The sequence below is a fragment of the Trichinella spiralis genome (assembly GCF_000181795.1).
Source record: "Trichinella spiralis strain ISS 195 chromosome Unknown Scfld5, whole genome shotgun sequence".
NCBI lineage: Eukaryota > Metazoa > Nematoda > Enoplea > Trichinellida > Trichinellidae > Trichinella > Trichinella spiralis.
In genome coordinates this window covers 3,062,114-3,075,671 of record NW_003526944.1, presented here as the reverse complement: position 1 = coordinate 3,075,671, position 13,558 = coordinate 3,062,114, and the positions used below count along the sequence as shown (strand labels likewise).

Here is a 13,558-nt window from a genome sequence, read left to right as displayed (position 1 = left end):
ATAATTTATGCTTTAAGAATGAGTAATATGCAGAAAAGATGTAACATTATTTAAAAATTACAGTATGTAAAACGCAAGTTCAAATATTAATTTAAATTATTAAACACTATTATTTGAAAATTATTCCAATAAAAACGATAGGTAAATTTATATTTCTTTTATGAAAGCCTAAAACATGCATACATCTCCACCAAATTCTTCTGTCATTTTCGGTTCCATAAATCGCATAAGAAACTGTTCGACAAAATGAAATTTAACGATCACTATCGAAATAAAGTGCCAATTGTGATGTCAGATTAAAATGAGGTGCTCTGCATTTCTTCAATTTTCAAACTTTTCCAATTTCAGAATGACAAAATTTGTGAACTGAAGTAGAAGGCAAACTTTTTTCGCTTGATCAAATAATGCACTGTGAATGTCTATTTTGGAACAGCAGCTGAGTTTGATGCTTTAATCTAAAAAAATTATTTAAAAGCTATTTCACACACACTCAATTACAATCAAATGTATCATTTTGGAAATTTTTGAACACTGCGGGGACTGCTGAGAAAACGGCAAAAATTTTAAATTGTAGTTTAGAAATTAAAACGCAAAAAGCACGCTTTAGTATTCAAACGAAACAAAATTGTTTTATGCTAATGAGGAATAAAAATATTCGTTTTGTACGTTTTCCACTGACATTAAGTGAAATTACGTGACGGTATTTCACTGGTATTAAAATGAAAAAAATTTTTACAGAACCAACAAACCATTACGCATGCTTTTTGTCAAGAACAAGCATTGCATTCGCATTGTCAATTTCATTTGAATTATGCAAATATAAAACACCACAAAAACTTTCACAGCTTCAATGACAAACTTTGTCAAAATTTTTTTACAAAAGATCGAGCATGCAAAACTTTACTTTTTCCCACTTTTCTCTGTTGAAAGAAAAGTAAAATTTTACACCTTAAACACAATCTGTCAAAAAACTTAATTCACTATCAAGCCAGCAATAAATAAAGCAGGTTTGTAAACTTTGCCACATTTACAAAAAAATCTATAAACCTCTGCATTCTTTAAAAAACTGCATCATGTTCATAATTTCAAAGTAAAATTCAAAACTGAATTTTATTTATTGAAAAATATTTATAATAGAATAAATGAAATAAAAATCTACAATAAACATAAAAGCAACAATAACGTAAAAGAACATCATTAACTGAAAATTTACTGTGTTACAGTATTAAGAATGCAATTAAGTGCAGTATTTCTATACAGTAGTTTGCATTGCTAAAATAATTTTATTTTAAATTTATTAACAAATATTTTGTCAAATATATTTTTTGCATTAATTGTACTTGTTCTGCTTCGAAAGTGGTGCTAGTAGAATCGGATCACATTTGTACATTACCCTACGGTGGTTGTTCTGTAGTGTATCAGGTGCGTCCACGTTTTGGTCAGTTTTATCAATTATTGTCGTTTTGAATAAACGTTTGTTCTCATAACTGATATTCTCGATGGTAGCAACACAACAACAGTGTATAGCAATTGTATGATACTAATTACTTCTTTATTATCATTTGAATTTATTTTTGTATGCAGGCAGATATGTTCAGTTTAGATGATATGTTGTCCAACTGATTAATGCATTTATTATAAATTTCTTTCATATTTTTGAATTTTTTTATATGTAAGAAACGAGATAATTTTGAAATTAGATCTTTCACGTACATACTTTTCAGATATATTTAATCAAACCGTCAAAATTTGCGTTGAATCATGTCATCCAATGAAGAATCAACCAATTATAATTGGCAGTCAGAGATAGTCAGTCTAATGAATTCAGTTAATAATGTGAACGTTTCAGTTGCCAACAGTCTTGATGAGGTGAAACGCCGTTTGGGGATGTGTTCAACTTTTGCTTTTCATCGTATTTCAGATGTCGGAAATTACAGAGCAATTGGCGCTTCTTCTCAAAGATACAACTTCAAGTGCTTGCGATTCCGCAGATTCTGCTGTTCGCGTAAGCCGTGTTCAGTTGGTAAATGTGATGTGTTGAATTTCACATTACCATTTGTAGAATTCTTTTCGCTTGATGGCTTCAATGGAGTCGCTTTCATCAAAGATGCAAAATTTAAAGGAAATATCAATCAAAATGTATGTTGAATGTGTTCTTGAAATTTTAATATCATTTTTGATTTAGTAAAAGAATTCGATTGCTACTGGAATCATTGGAAAGTGACACCACGCAGAGTTGACTTATTAAGTTTTGCTTCAGTTGCATAATTTATCACATTTCTTCCACTTTGTAAAAGTATTTCGAATGTAATTCAATAAACTTCAAACTGTGGGTTTTGCCTCTTGCTTGTTGTTTATTTTTTTTGTACCTTTATCGTTGTGCCTGTCCAGTTGCAAGTTTAAACGTTTTTGTTATAAGTTGAGCGACTTTAAAATATTTAAACAACAATGTAAACCGTTATGTAACAACTCAGTTAGCTTGATTAGTCGTCCACCTTGCGTCGTTGATGGCAGACCGTTCGAACACATCCTTCGAGAACAGGGAACTGGCGAAGCATGTTCGGGTTGTTGACAGCGACATGCCAACAAAAGTGATAATGGCTTCAGCGAAAATTGGCTTGTGGGCTTTGAAAAGGAAAATTAATGTGGAAGAGGTAAAATTTATACAGTCTGAAATTTATACCTGTATGATTTCCTTTTTTATTGCAGATATCGAAATTAATTGTGGACATATTTTCGAAAACGACGAAAGATTCTTCTTGGGGTTGCATTGTTGGAAAAAATGTTGTCTTGGGTACAGAATTTTTTGGAATGTATTTTATGCATTTTATCATAGATGATTACACATTTTTCGTATTTCACAAAAGAAATGTATACTGAATTACATATTATCACTTAACAATGTTCTGTTGTTAGACTAATGTAAAATTTAATCATATATCAAATAATGCATAATGCTTGAATAAAAATTCATCTAATAAAGAGTATTTATTGGTTTTGAAATTATGCTTTTATTCTTACTTTCAATATAGCCTGCTTCTCTTCACGGCAGAAATGTGAAACAGGATTTCTGACAATGTGGTACTTTTCAATTTTCAAAATTTATCATTAATCACTGCCGGCTCTTCAGGGTTGCTTTGTGAATATTTTCTGGGAAAACGGTCAAATGCAGCATTCACTTGTGGTCTGAATATCAGTGACGATAATAAGCTCATGATTAGACTTTCTCCAATCAACAAACAATGAAGCCAATCTGTAATATATTGGAAAAATAAAAATCCACAGATGAAGAAGCACTGAAATGAGCAAGAAAAAAATTCAATTAAATTCCTACAGTTTGATGCGCTGGGTCCGTGTAGAAGTGGACCGCTATCGAAAACTTCATAGCTACCAAGATTTGCAAAAATTGGCTCTTGGATGCTGTGCAAAACGATCGTCATTTGGACAAAAATTTTCAATTTATCCACTTTGAAGTGGCTTAGTGAAGGCATGGCAGCTTTGCTGAACACGGTGATTCCGTAAAAAGCTACCACTGATGATACCGTGGTCAAAATCCCTACGGCGGAAATCTGAAAAAGACAGGGGAAAAATATTTAGCTCAATGAACCACGAGCAAACATGCTTATGACCATGCTTTTGGAGTTGAAATCATCTACGAAAAACAGTGCAAGAATGTAGAAAGTGAACGGCCGAATCAGTGCATTCTGTTTCGCGAGCATCGACAGCCACTGAATGTTTTTGCTAAATTTGCATTCACAGTTCTCACAATTTTATTTTAACAGCTCATTGCTTACGCAGTTGCTGGTAAATCAGGCAAACAAGAACAACAACAGCAACAAGGCGGGGTGTTCATTTTGACAGTTACCCCTGCCAGCGCTTGGCTCATCTTCTCACGGCCTCCAAAACAGTCGATTACATAGTCGACATAAACGTACAGGCATCTCGCAAAGTACCTTTTACAAATTGCTCATATTCACTTCTGGGTAATGTAACTTTTGGCACTCTGAACTTACATCATAATTATCATATCTGAGATGGAAAAAGAACGGGGAATCCACATTGCCAACACGCTCACTGTTCCTACAATCTGAAAATTACTTCTTTTCATTGTACAACTAATCGTATATACAATTTTAATATATACAAAAACAGCAAAAAAACACATATTAATAAAAATAGAAATAAGGGGTAATTCTGAATTTAATAAAATGAACATTTGATTAAATGGGAAAAATATTTCTTACTGGATAAAGACCAGCAAGCCAAAGCAGTTTAGAAGCTCTGCTGCGCTTAGCGATGTATTTAAAAATGAAGTAAGCATGGAGAAAAAAATTTCCCACGATCAACAATACAGCTATAGTACACAAAATGTTGAACGTCAGATACAAACTTGTAATATCTGAAACAAAGAATAATATATTTGAAATTTGCATCATTCCAGCACGTGATGTGCGTAGTGCAGTGCAATTAGTTCAGTTTTAAAGCACAGTTTCTCACTTTTCGCAAATTCCTCTGCAGTGGGCGTTAACGAGCTAATGCTGAAAGAACGAGTTCCATTTAACTGGACTTTTTCATCGATCTAAAATTTGAAAACGTCTACAAAAATGATCGATAAGTTCGACCTGTTTTTCAATTTCAATCAAGATTTTAATTCCAATACTACAATATCACAGTGATAATTTCTATTTCAACATTAAACAATATGTGAATATTAACTGTTTAAATTTTAAAATATTCTTTAAAATTTTGCACTTTGAACTTTAAAATGCATCAAACACAGAACGACAGAGCGAGAAAAGTACAAAGTAGATGCTCAACAGAAAGCACAAAGATGTCTGGCCATTTGGAAAAGTTTGAAAAAAGTCTGTCTGAAAAATATTCACGAAATGTTGTGATCTTATGCCAGGAGATGCCCAATAAATACGTAGCCTTGGCAGTGCATGTTGCAGCGAAAGGGATCAACAGAGAACTTCCCATAGAAAAGGTTTGAATGTTGATGTTAGCAGCAAGTTTGTTTCACATAATCAAATTTAATTTATTCAAGATTGTGGATCGCATAGTGGAAGCTTGCACCAGGGCCAAGGGGCATTCTCATTGGAACTGCATCAGTGCACCAAGGTTTGGCTTTGATGTATCCTACGCCGAAGAATATATGCTACAATTCAAAATCGACAACCATTCATTTTTGCTGTTTCGCTCAAAAGAAAAATGCGGAAATGATGAAAAAGAGTAAAAGGATCTGGATTATCTTTGCAAGAATAATAATTTATTTTCATTTTTTATCAATATTAAAAACATGTAAAATGTAAAAATGTAAAATAATATTTATTATTAAAATTTCATTTATATATTTGTAAAAATTTTTTGAAGTTTGATACCTTTGCAAATTTATAAATAAAAATTTAATTTTTTTAAATACAATTGTTCTTGTGTGTGAGTGACTTACGATAACGTTGGAGCGGTGCATTTTTATGCAGCAATATATTCAACGAAATATGTTTTCTTAAAATACGGAGCCAACTCGTGGCAGTCAAACCAATGCAACGCTATGCAATTTTTGCAAATTTATTAAAACATCATAACTCTAATTTTAAGAAAAGCCTGTTTGCTACTGGTTTATTCAAACGGTTCGATAAACGTTATAAATGATGTTTACACAAGACCAGTTATCATTGTTTACGCCTAGGCTAAACTTTTTAAGCGCAGACGTCTTTATTGACAAGTGCTTTATCGTACATGGTGCAAATTTATGATTAATAATTTAAATATAATTTACTGATACTCTTTATTGTGAAGATTATAAAAGAAATGCATACTGTTTAACCGCCATGTTCAAGTATAACGTACGTAGTCATAAAAAGAAAATACATGAAGACATACTAACAGAAAAAAGAAATAAAAATTTATAATAAAAGTAAGTCTTGTAGCAGTTTTCAAAACCAATATTAATAACAAACGTACGGCAATTGTACAATAAATTAGCAATTAACTAGTTTTGAAAACAGTAATAAAATATCTCACTACAAAATACAAATTCAACAATATACAATAAAGTAATACGCTACAATTGTATTAAAGGATATATTTTAAAAGCAAATTGATGAAAACAGGACAGCGTAAAAAAAGTTAAGTTCCCATCACGCCCAACAAATAGTGCGGCTTTTTCTCACAGAAAACTAACGGCAATATTTTCTACAACAATAACAACTAGAGGCGTGGTTGATGACAGTATGAAAAAAGAATATTCAAGTAGAAATACTGTCTCTGGGTGTGTTTGTGCCGTTGCTTTTGGATCATTCATGATGTGCGTTACATAAAGGCGTTATTAATGACTGACAGTAAAAAGGTTTTCGGCACTGCACTACACTACATGAATCATACACATGACTGAATTTTAAAGAATAATGTTCTGAATGTACTTTTCCAATTAAATATTTTAAATGACTGTTTTTATAATTAAAAATTATGCATAAAAATGTGTCTGGTTAACACTTGGCAAGCAAATATTCACAACTTGATTTGCATGCCGTTTTAATAAATAAGATTTTAGTGTTCTTTTTTACCAAAAGAGGGAAGGGGGATTTCCAACAAAGCCTTGCTTTATTACTGTGCTTATTTATGTTTTTGTAATTGTTGTGAATAAAGGGATAACAGGAAATGGTAGAATGAATAGTTCTACATATAATGAATGTAACAGAACATTGTAAATGTCATTTCTTATATTTGATTAAATTATTTGAAAATTACGACTATTTTTGACCATTTAAATTGCCTATTAAAATTTTCAGAGACTCAACTAACAGATATCATGTGATTTTCTTCAAATAGATGGCTTTGTTGTTGCTTTTAAATTGATAAATTTTATAGAATGATTTGGCGCATTTGATATGCATTCGCTGAGCATGTAACGGGTAAAATTTAATGATTTGTTTATTGTCTGTTTTGCACGTTTGAGCTCCTAATTTTTCCAATCAATGCAGCAGCTGACCCAAAATGTATATTAATTAACAGCATATTTTCTCATGAAAGTAAAAAGATCGTAATAGGCTTCTCATTTCTAAACGTAGGTGCAAAATGCAAAAAATTACAAAATTAGCGCAAATGCTGCACAATTGATTATCAGTGAACGTTGTGTCTGATTTGAACATTTCCTCATGTTATTAATATATATATATATATATATATATATATTCAAGAAAGAAGAGAAAAGAAAAGAAATTGTGTAATTTGTATATTGCAAAAGCTGTGTAAAAGTAATAATTTTATTTTGTACTGCTAAAGTTATTTTTACTAGTTGAATTAAATTTTTTGACATTTTTATCTCACTGATATTGGTTGGAAATGTTTGATCAGCAGCTGAATATTCTATATGTGAATTACAGCAAATAGAAACTGATTAATTTGAATTCCGTTATTTATTGAAATACATCACTGGTGTTGAATTAGAATGATAAGCATTTCTCGATGATGATTTATCTTTTTGCATTTGCTTTTACAATTTGTTATTTAAGTCAAAATAAAGCAGAGTATGTGAATTATGGTATTGACCCATTCACAGGTTATAAAATTGATCCATCTGTGGGTTATTTTGGTTTGGATCCGTATACAGGTTTAACTATTTTTCCAGCAAGCAGACAACGTAAAGTGGTACCTCAAAAGTCTGCTTTCACGCTTCAAAAATGTGAATGCTTTCTTTTGTTGCGCACGATTCCTACACGTACGAAGAAATATTGCAAATCGCATTCCGATTGCCCGTCTCAGTATCTTTGCAAGCCAGTATGCAAAAAATGTTTTATCTGCGTTGCCGCATATCCAACTGCAGCCAGGTGTAGTCGTTACCTCCAATGCCCAAAGGACGATGTGTGTCGAAATGGACGTTGCTGGACATCGAAGAATATTCAGTAAACAAATTGTTTGTAAAGTCATGTGCTCATAGGATTTGCTCCAACATGAAATTTTCATTTGATGCACGTAAATTCCTTTTAATTCTTTGCAAAACAATGGTGATTGGAAAATGCATTTCATGAACATGTTTATTTCACAAATACATGTATAATTCGCTGAAAAAGACGAATTTTGATTTTCACTGCTTCTAAAGAATAAAATACCAAGTATTTAAGATCAGATTATTGCAAATGATGAAGACAATATGTTGAAGATATTTTTAAATTTCAAAATGTGCTGACAAATCAAGCTTTTTTTGCTCGAGAAAGGTTTTACTTCAGCTTTCTCTTCAGATAAACTGGATAAAGAAATGATCATGAATGATTTTGTCTAGCTGGGCACGGACAATAAGTTGCGTCTGGCCCAGGAATTCCAATCTGTCCCATTGGACCAGATTTTCCTTCTTTTCCTTTTGGTCCAGGCAACCCTGTTGAACCTGGTGGTCCTGGGTCACCCCGTGCGCCGTCGCTGCCATCTTTCCCCGGGTTTCCTTTTACACCTGGTTCACCAGGTTTTCCTGGTACTCCGGGAAGCCCTTTCTTGCCCCGTATTGTTCTTTTGTCCATGCCAGATGGTCCTTTCATACCAACTTTACCCTTCGGTCCTGGTGTACCTGGCGGTCCCATATCACCAGGCTTTCCGGGCGATCCATTTCGTCCGTGCATTCCAGGATTTCCTGGACTTCCGGACAAACCTTGAGGCCCTAGAACAAAACCAGCATTGCTAAAATATTTGTCTTTAATTAAACAAGAACGTTCGTTACCTTGAATTCCTGGTGGTCCTGGAGGTCCCGGTTCAGCGGGACATTTTAAGCAAGGCTGAGCTTCAGGTTCATTAACAACAACGCGACCATCTTTACCTGGCAAACCAGGCTTTCCTGGTTCGCCGTTTTCTCCTGGTATTCCAGGCTTTCCTGGTGGACCTGGAGGACCTGCAGGACACCGACTGGCCATAGTTTGACTGCATTTGCAACTGGGCTTAGTGAAATGAGCAGAAGTTTCTTCATCCTCTCGAAGCAACTGATCTATTCCTCCTGAACCCTCGTTTGAAGCTAAATCTGTAAAAATGCTCTGATTTCCAACAGCTGTATCCTTGTCATGCTCTCCTAAGCTACTCTCTGCTTCAAATTCATCTCTGCCGTTCGATGCAATTGAATAAGCTTCAGTTACTTCAATTTTCGAATTGCTGGAAAATTCTCTTTGTGCCGGTTTTCGATACAAGCCGTTTGATAATTCAGGTATTTCAACTTTATTCGCTGTTGACTGATAATTCGTGCTTGCCCAATTGTTCGAATCTTCCAAATCCATCACAGTTCCATAGCTAGGCACTAATATATTAGCTACAGGCACGTAACCAGGCGCTGAACTTTGTGCAATCGAACCAGCATAAGCATTTCTTCTGCTTCTCGGTAAGCTCAAATGCATCAGCTCTTTCCAAATTTGATCCGAAGTAATCTATAATTTTTATCTTGCTATATATATATATATAACTTTCATAAAATTATTTAATTTCAGTTCAAATGTTGTTTTCTGAGATTCTGCTTTCTTCATGCAACATTACTTTTAGGGAAAATAATAAATTAAAAGAAAAACCATTTCATCATTTATATATGACTGTGAATTTAAAAAAAATTTTTTTCTTTTTAAGTAAATAATGTTTAAAAATTTGAAAAATGACATACGCGAAATTCTTTCATCTCTTCGTCAATTTCCAACCAAATGTCTTGAACATCGAAGCATATCTGAGGGGCAACACAGATGCAAACCAAAATAGCCATACCACCGAATATGGCAGCCACTATGGAAGCATATTTCGCGGAACTTTCTTGGCAGTGCATGGTAGGACCGTCTACTGGACTGTTGAGAAAGAGCAGAAGCGATGCAAATATATACAAGAAGTTTGGCAATTATTGCTAGAGGTCAGTGGGTTGCCAAAATGCAGACCAACTGGCCCTCCTTGTGGTATTTTAAATGCAGGCGTGTCACAGTCAGATTTTTTTCCTCCTTGCAATCAACCCATTTCCATTTAGTTTATAAAATTCCCACCAGTGAATAATGCTGATCTGAAACCATAAGTTGCCCACAAAAGTACATACTCCCTAATGCCGGCATTAACCTACATCCGTTTTGTTGACTGTTGCTATTCAAAAAGGAAAAATTAAAAAAAAATCCCACTTCCACTTCATCGGGTAAAATAATCGTAAAAATCATTCATTTAATATGAAAATAAAGAAACATCTATTCAATTTGTTTTTTCTTTCTTTTTAAAGCCTCCTTCCCACTGCTTCATAGTTGTTGCATTTTTCATTTCAAGAAAAAAGCAATCAATACAAAGAATATACCTAATTTTAAATTAATTATTAAAATTACTGAATTTATTAAAATTCTTTAAAAACATTCAAAATAAACAAGTGAATATAATAAGTCAATCAAAAAAAATGAATGAGAATATCAACGAATTAACACTTTCAAAAATTATTGGATACTATTCTAGTATCATTCGTAATTTCGAAAAAGAAAAAAAAATTCCTCTTATAATTTAATCAAACAGAGCTTTGCTGAAAATTGCAAATTAAATAAACGTTTATAATGTTTCATAAATGCCCTGCTTTGTATGAATCAATACTGAATACGCAAAAGAGTCTGCTCTAAAAAAAGATGGCAACATCTCTTGGCTTATTTTCGCACAATGCAAAATGCAAATCTTTTTTATGCTAATTTTTATACTCTTAATTTTTGAAATATTAAACCAGTTCGCCATGCTTGTGCGTTTAAAGTGTACTTGAATGAAAAGAATTTTCCACAAAAGAACCATAATAAAAACGTTATTTTGTTAAAACGATTTTTCTTGAATTTCAAATTTAGAGAACTTTCAAGAATAAAGCGTCAAACAAATGAATGGTAATTTCACAGCAGTTTTTGAGCTGAAGTCAAAGCTCTCAGCTTGAATGCGAAATTTCAAATCCTACAACTGCCACAACCTATTTCGCGCAAAAAATGCAGACAATATATAAAAAGCAATCAAAAAAATTATTAATCAATAACAGTGAGTGCAGTCTGTTGAATTCAGAATCATGAAAGTGTTTATTGGATCGTAGAATAATTCTGCAGGTTATATAAATTTTTACGATACTCTTTACGTTGATAATAGCCCACTTTTTCAATGAATGCACAATGCATTGTGAACAATCATCACTGCATAACCTCAATTTGCACGAAACCGTATTCAATTCAGTGTTAAAAACAATAATAATAATACTTATAATTTTACAAAGTTATGCGTATACATTTGAAACAATGCATAAAACTTCCCATTTCCCAGAACATCACCAATAATTTTCATCACCAGCATCGATTAATTTTATCAACATCGTCGTCATTCAACATAATACCTGCACGGTTAATTTGAACAAAAAAATAACAAATCTTATAAGTTTACTATTGTATTATATGTGCTTAATTAATACAACTCTTGTGATTGAAAATTTCCAAGTACGCTTACAGTACTGCTTTTCAGTAATAGGTAATTTGATTTAAGAAAAAAAAAGAAAAATGCAACAATACTTTTATAACGCGTTGTGTGGCACTTTGGATTGGTTAGATTTTTTGCTCAGCTCTAGCATTATGCCATCGTCGATGCTTGTTGTCACGTCCACGTATACGGGCAATCGTTTGGGCAAATGCACCGGATACAGATCGAACGCTTTGTTAACACAAGGTCTGAGAAACCAACACAGCACGTAGCTCAGCACAAGGCATTCCGTGACCAGCAAAACTTGACTCCACACTAAACAAAAAAGTAAGAAAAAAGAAACAAATTTTCCAATTATTAAACATAGATGTTATGATAAATTTCATTTTTTTAACCTGTTACACACTGTTTTGTAATTTATATTTCGCAGAAAATGAAACTCATCATATTCAACAAAATAACCATTCACCTATATGATGCAGAACAATGCATGCTCTATTGAGGATTAATTGACCAGAAATAAAATTAATCTATTGCATGTAAAAAAAGTATATTAAAATGAAAATCAGGTTCAATTATATTTTTACATATATAATAACGTGGTATTGTATTATTTGAGAGTGGAAAATTACTGAATGAACGGTCGTAAGCGGGAATAATGCCGTTGCAAGTTATTGTTCCAACAGTGAGCAGGCGAAACAATGGCATTTGAAAGTTGAAAAAAAAGATCAACAATTGAATGTTCACTTTCAATGCCGTCAAACAGTAATCTTTCAACAGCAGCAAGCTAATTTTACTGAGCAAAATGGTCCCATACGCTGCCACCAAAGCGGAAACTGTCGTAACAGTAATAATTATTGGATATGAAACTGAAATCTAAGGAAAAACATAAATTTCATAATTTTCACTGCACAAAAGTATTTTCAAAAAATCTTGCCGAAATATTGGTGACTTCGTCGAATTTGTCCAATTTCACCAACAAAGCCAAAATATAAGAAATCGGAAGTAGAATTGCGTTTTGATAAATCAACCAACGTATTGCTCGAATTCGATCTCTGATGAAAAATGATAATTTGATTTCAAAAAATTAAAATAAACTAAACAACATACTTTGTGATCACTTTCACAGGCAAACATGGACAGCAGATGCAACACAACTCAGGTTCACGGTAATTGATGTAGTCGCCTTCCAATCTGAATGTCATATTCTCTTCACCGTCGAAACAGCCAACAATAAAACGTACATATTTGAACAAACACTGGGAAAAAGAGCTGAAAAAATATGATTTTTCTCAAATTATGAAAAAAAAATGTTTTTGCAAATTTACAAGAGCATCATAATTTCACAAACTGCTATGGCTCTCGGTACGCACATGCCGACGCAACTGCAAACACTGATTGCCTGCAACAATATTCATTTTCAAAGCAAAAACCCCCGAAAAAATTAAGTTATTAGATAAAAAACAGTTTTATTTTGCATTATCCCAAAAAATTAATTTTACCAGAAATATTTGGAGAAGCCAAATCATTCGCCAGCGTTGTTCAATCGACGAGACGTATTTGATGATGAAGTGCAAACTGATTGCAAAACAAATGACAATAAACGCACTGGCAAGAAACGTCAACAAGATTAGCATCATCGATGTTCTGTCGATTGCTGAAATTAAAAATTATTCCAATAAGTTAATTCAATATTTGCTTCATAAGTTCGACACCAACTGCTGCTCATCACTCGGATTTGGGAAAAAATTTCAAAAGTGATCAATCAATTTAAGAAAACAAATAACAACAACAATAATTATAATATTACACTTTGGAAATTAATTTCCACCGCATATTGCTTGAAATATTTTTCAGAAAGCAAATTAAATAAAAAAACTGTTAACGTAGGAGTAGGATATGAAATGAATAATCTGAACGTGGTAAAGTTACCTTGGAAAAAATTTTCCGCACTTGGACTGTCGAAATGCGAACATACATTTTCAACAATTTGCATATTTTATGGATAATATTTCTTTCCACCTTCGGAAAATAATAATAATAATATGAAGCAGGCAGGAAACGTAGCTTGAATTATATAAATATATATATGCCAACCAAAATCAGAGCGTTAAATATATGCGTAGTGTGCAGCCATGCTGGA

The 13,558-nt window shown here is 32.9% G+C and overlaps 6 protein-coding genes across 6 annotated transcripts; 1 reads left to right on the top strand and 5 right to left on the bottom strand.

Annotated features, from left to right (window-relative positions):
* Positions 1 to 419: 419 nt before the first annotated feature.
* Tsp_04357 (hypothetical protein) lies at positions 420 to 1,715 on the bottom strand. Its single transcript, XM_003375123.1, has 7 exons — positions 1,710 to 1,715; positions 1,394 to 1,540; positions 1,214 to 1,272; positions 1,048 to 1,103; positions 695 to 708; positions 499 to 543; positions 420 to 455 (listed from the first exon to the last, which is right to left on the bottom strand). Exons 1-7 carry the CDS (start codon positions 1,713 to 1,715, stop codon positions 420 to 422), a joined length of 363 nt encoding a protein of 120 aa, XP_003375171.1.
* Positions 1,716 to 1,761: 46 nt separating this feature from the next.
* Tsp_04356 (putative transcription repressor HrcA) lies at positions 1,762 to 2,240 on the top strand. Its single transcript, XM_003375122.1, has 4 exons — positions 1,762 to 1,869; positions 1,922 to 2,023; positions 2,063 to 2,139; positions 2,186 to 2,240. The coding sequence occupies exons 1-4, from the start codon at positions 1,762 to 1,764 to the stop codon at positions 2,238 to 2,240; spliced, it is 342 nt and encodes a 113-aa protein (XP_003375170.1).
* Positions 2,241 to 3,095: 855 nt separating this feature from the next.
* Tsp_04355 (hypothetical protein) lies at positions 3,096 to 5,467 on the bottom strand. Its single transcript, XM_003375121.1, has 7 exons — positions 5,447 to 5,467; positions 4,498 to 4,579; positions 4,245 to 4,399; positions 4,014 to 4,087; positions 3,866 to 3,953; positions 3,335 to 3,569; positions 3,096 to 3,253 (listed from the first exon to the last, which is right to left on the bottom strand). The coding sequence occupies exons 1-7, from the start codon at positions 5,465 to 5,467 to the stop codon at positions 3,096 to 3,098; spliced, it is 813 nt and encodes a 270-aa protein (XP_003375169.1).
* Positions 5,468 to 7,611: 2,144 nt separating this feature from the next.
* Tsp_04354 (putative nematode cuticle collagen domain protein) lies at positions 7,612 to 9,781 on the bottom strand. The gene is made up of 3 exons (XM_003375120.1): positions 9,626 to 9,781; positions 8,291 to 9,398; positions 7,612 to 8,060 (listed from the first exon to the last, which is right to left on the bottom strand). The coding sequence occupies exons 1-3, from the start codon at positions 9,779 to 9,781 to the stop codon at positions 7,612 to 7,614; spliced, it is 1,713 nt and encodes a 570-aa protein (XP_003375168.1).
* Positions 9,782 to 9,974: 193 nt separating this feature from the next.
* Tsp_04353 (hypothetical protein) lies at positions 9,975 to 12,123 on the bottom strand. The gene is made up of 3 exons (XM_003375119.1): positions 12,015 to 12,123; positions 11,517 to 11,730; positions 9,975 to 10,083 (listed from the first exon to the last, which is right to left on the bottom strand). The coding sequence occupies exons 1-3, from the start codon at positions 12,121 to 12,123 to the stop codon at positions 9,975 to 9,977; spliced, it is 432 nt and encodes a 143-aa protein (XP_003375167.1).
* Positions 12,124 to 12,338: 215 nt separating this feature from the next.
* Positions 12,339 to 13,411, bottom strand: Tsp_04352 (hypothetical protein). The gene is made up of 5 exons (XM_003375118.1): positions 13,348 to 13,411; positions 12,918 to 13,072; positions 12,744 to 12,817; positions 12,526 to 12,687; positions 12,339 to 12,468 (listed from the first exon to the last, which is right to left on the bottom strand). The coding sequence occupies exons 1-5, from the start codon at positions 13,409 to 13,411 to the stop codon at positions 12,339 to 12,341; spliced, it is 585 nt and encodes a 194-aa protein (XP_003375166.1).
* Between the last annotated feature and the right edge of the window lie 147 nt (positions 13,412 to 13,558).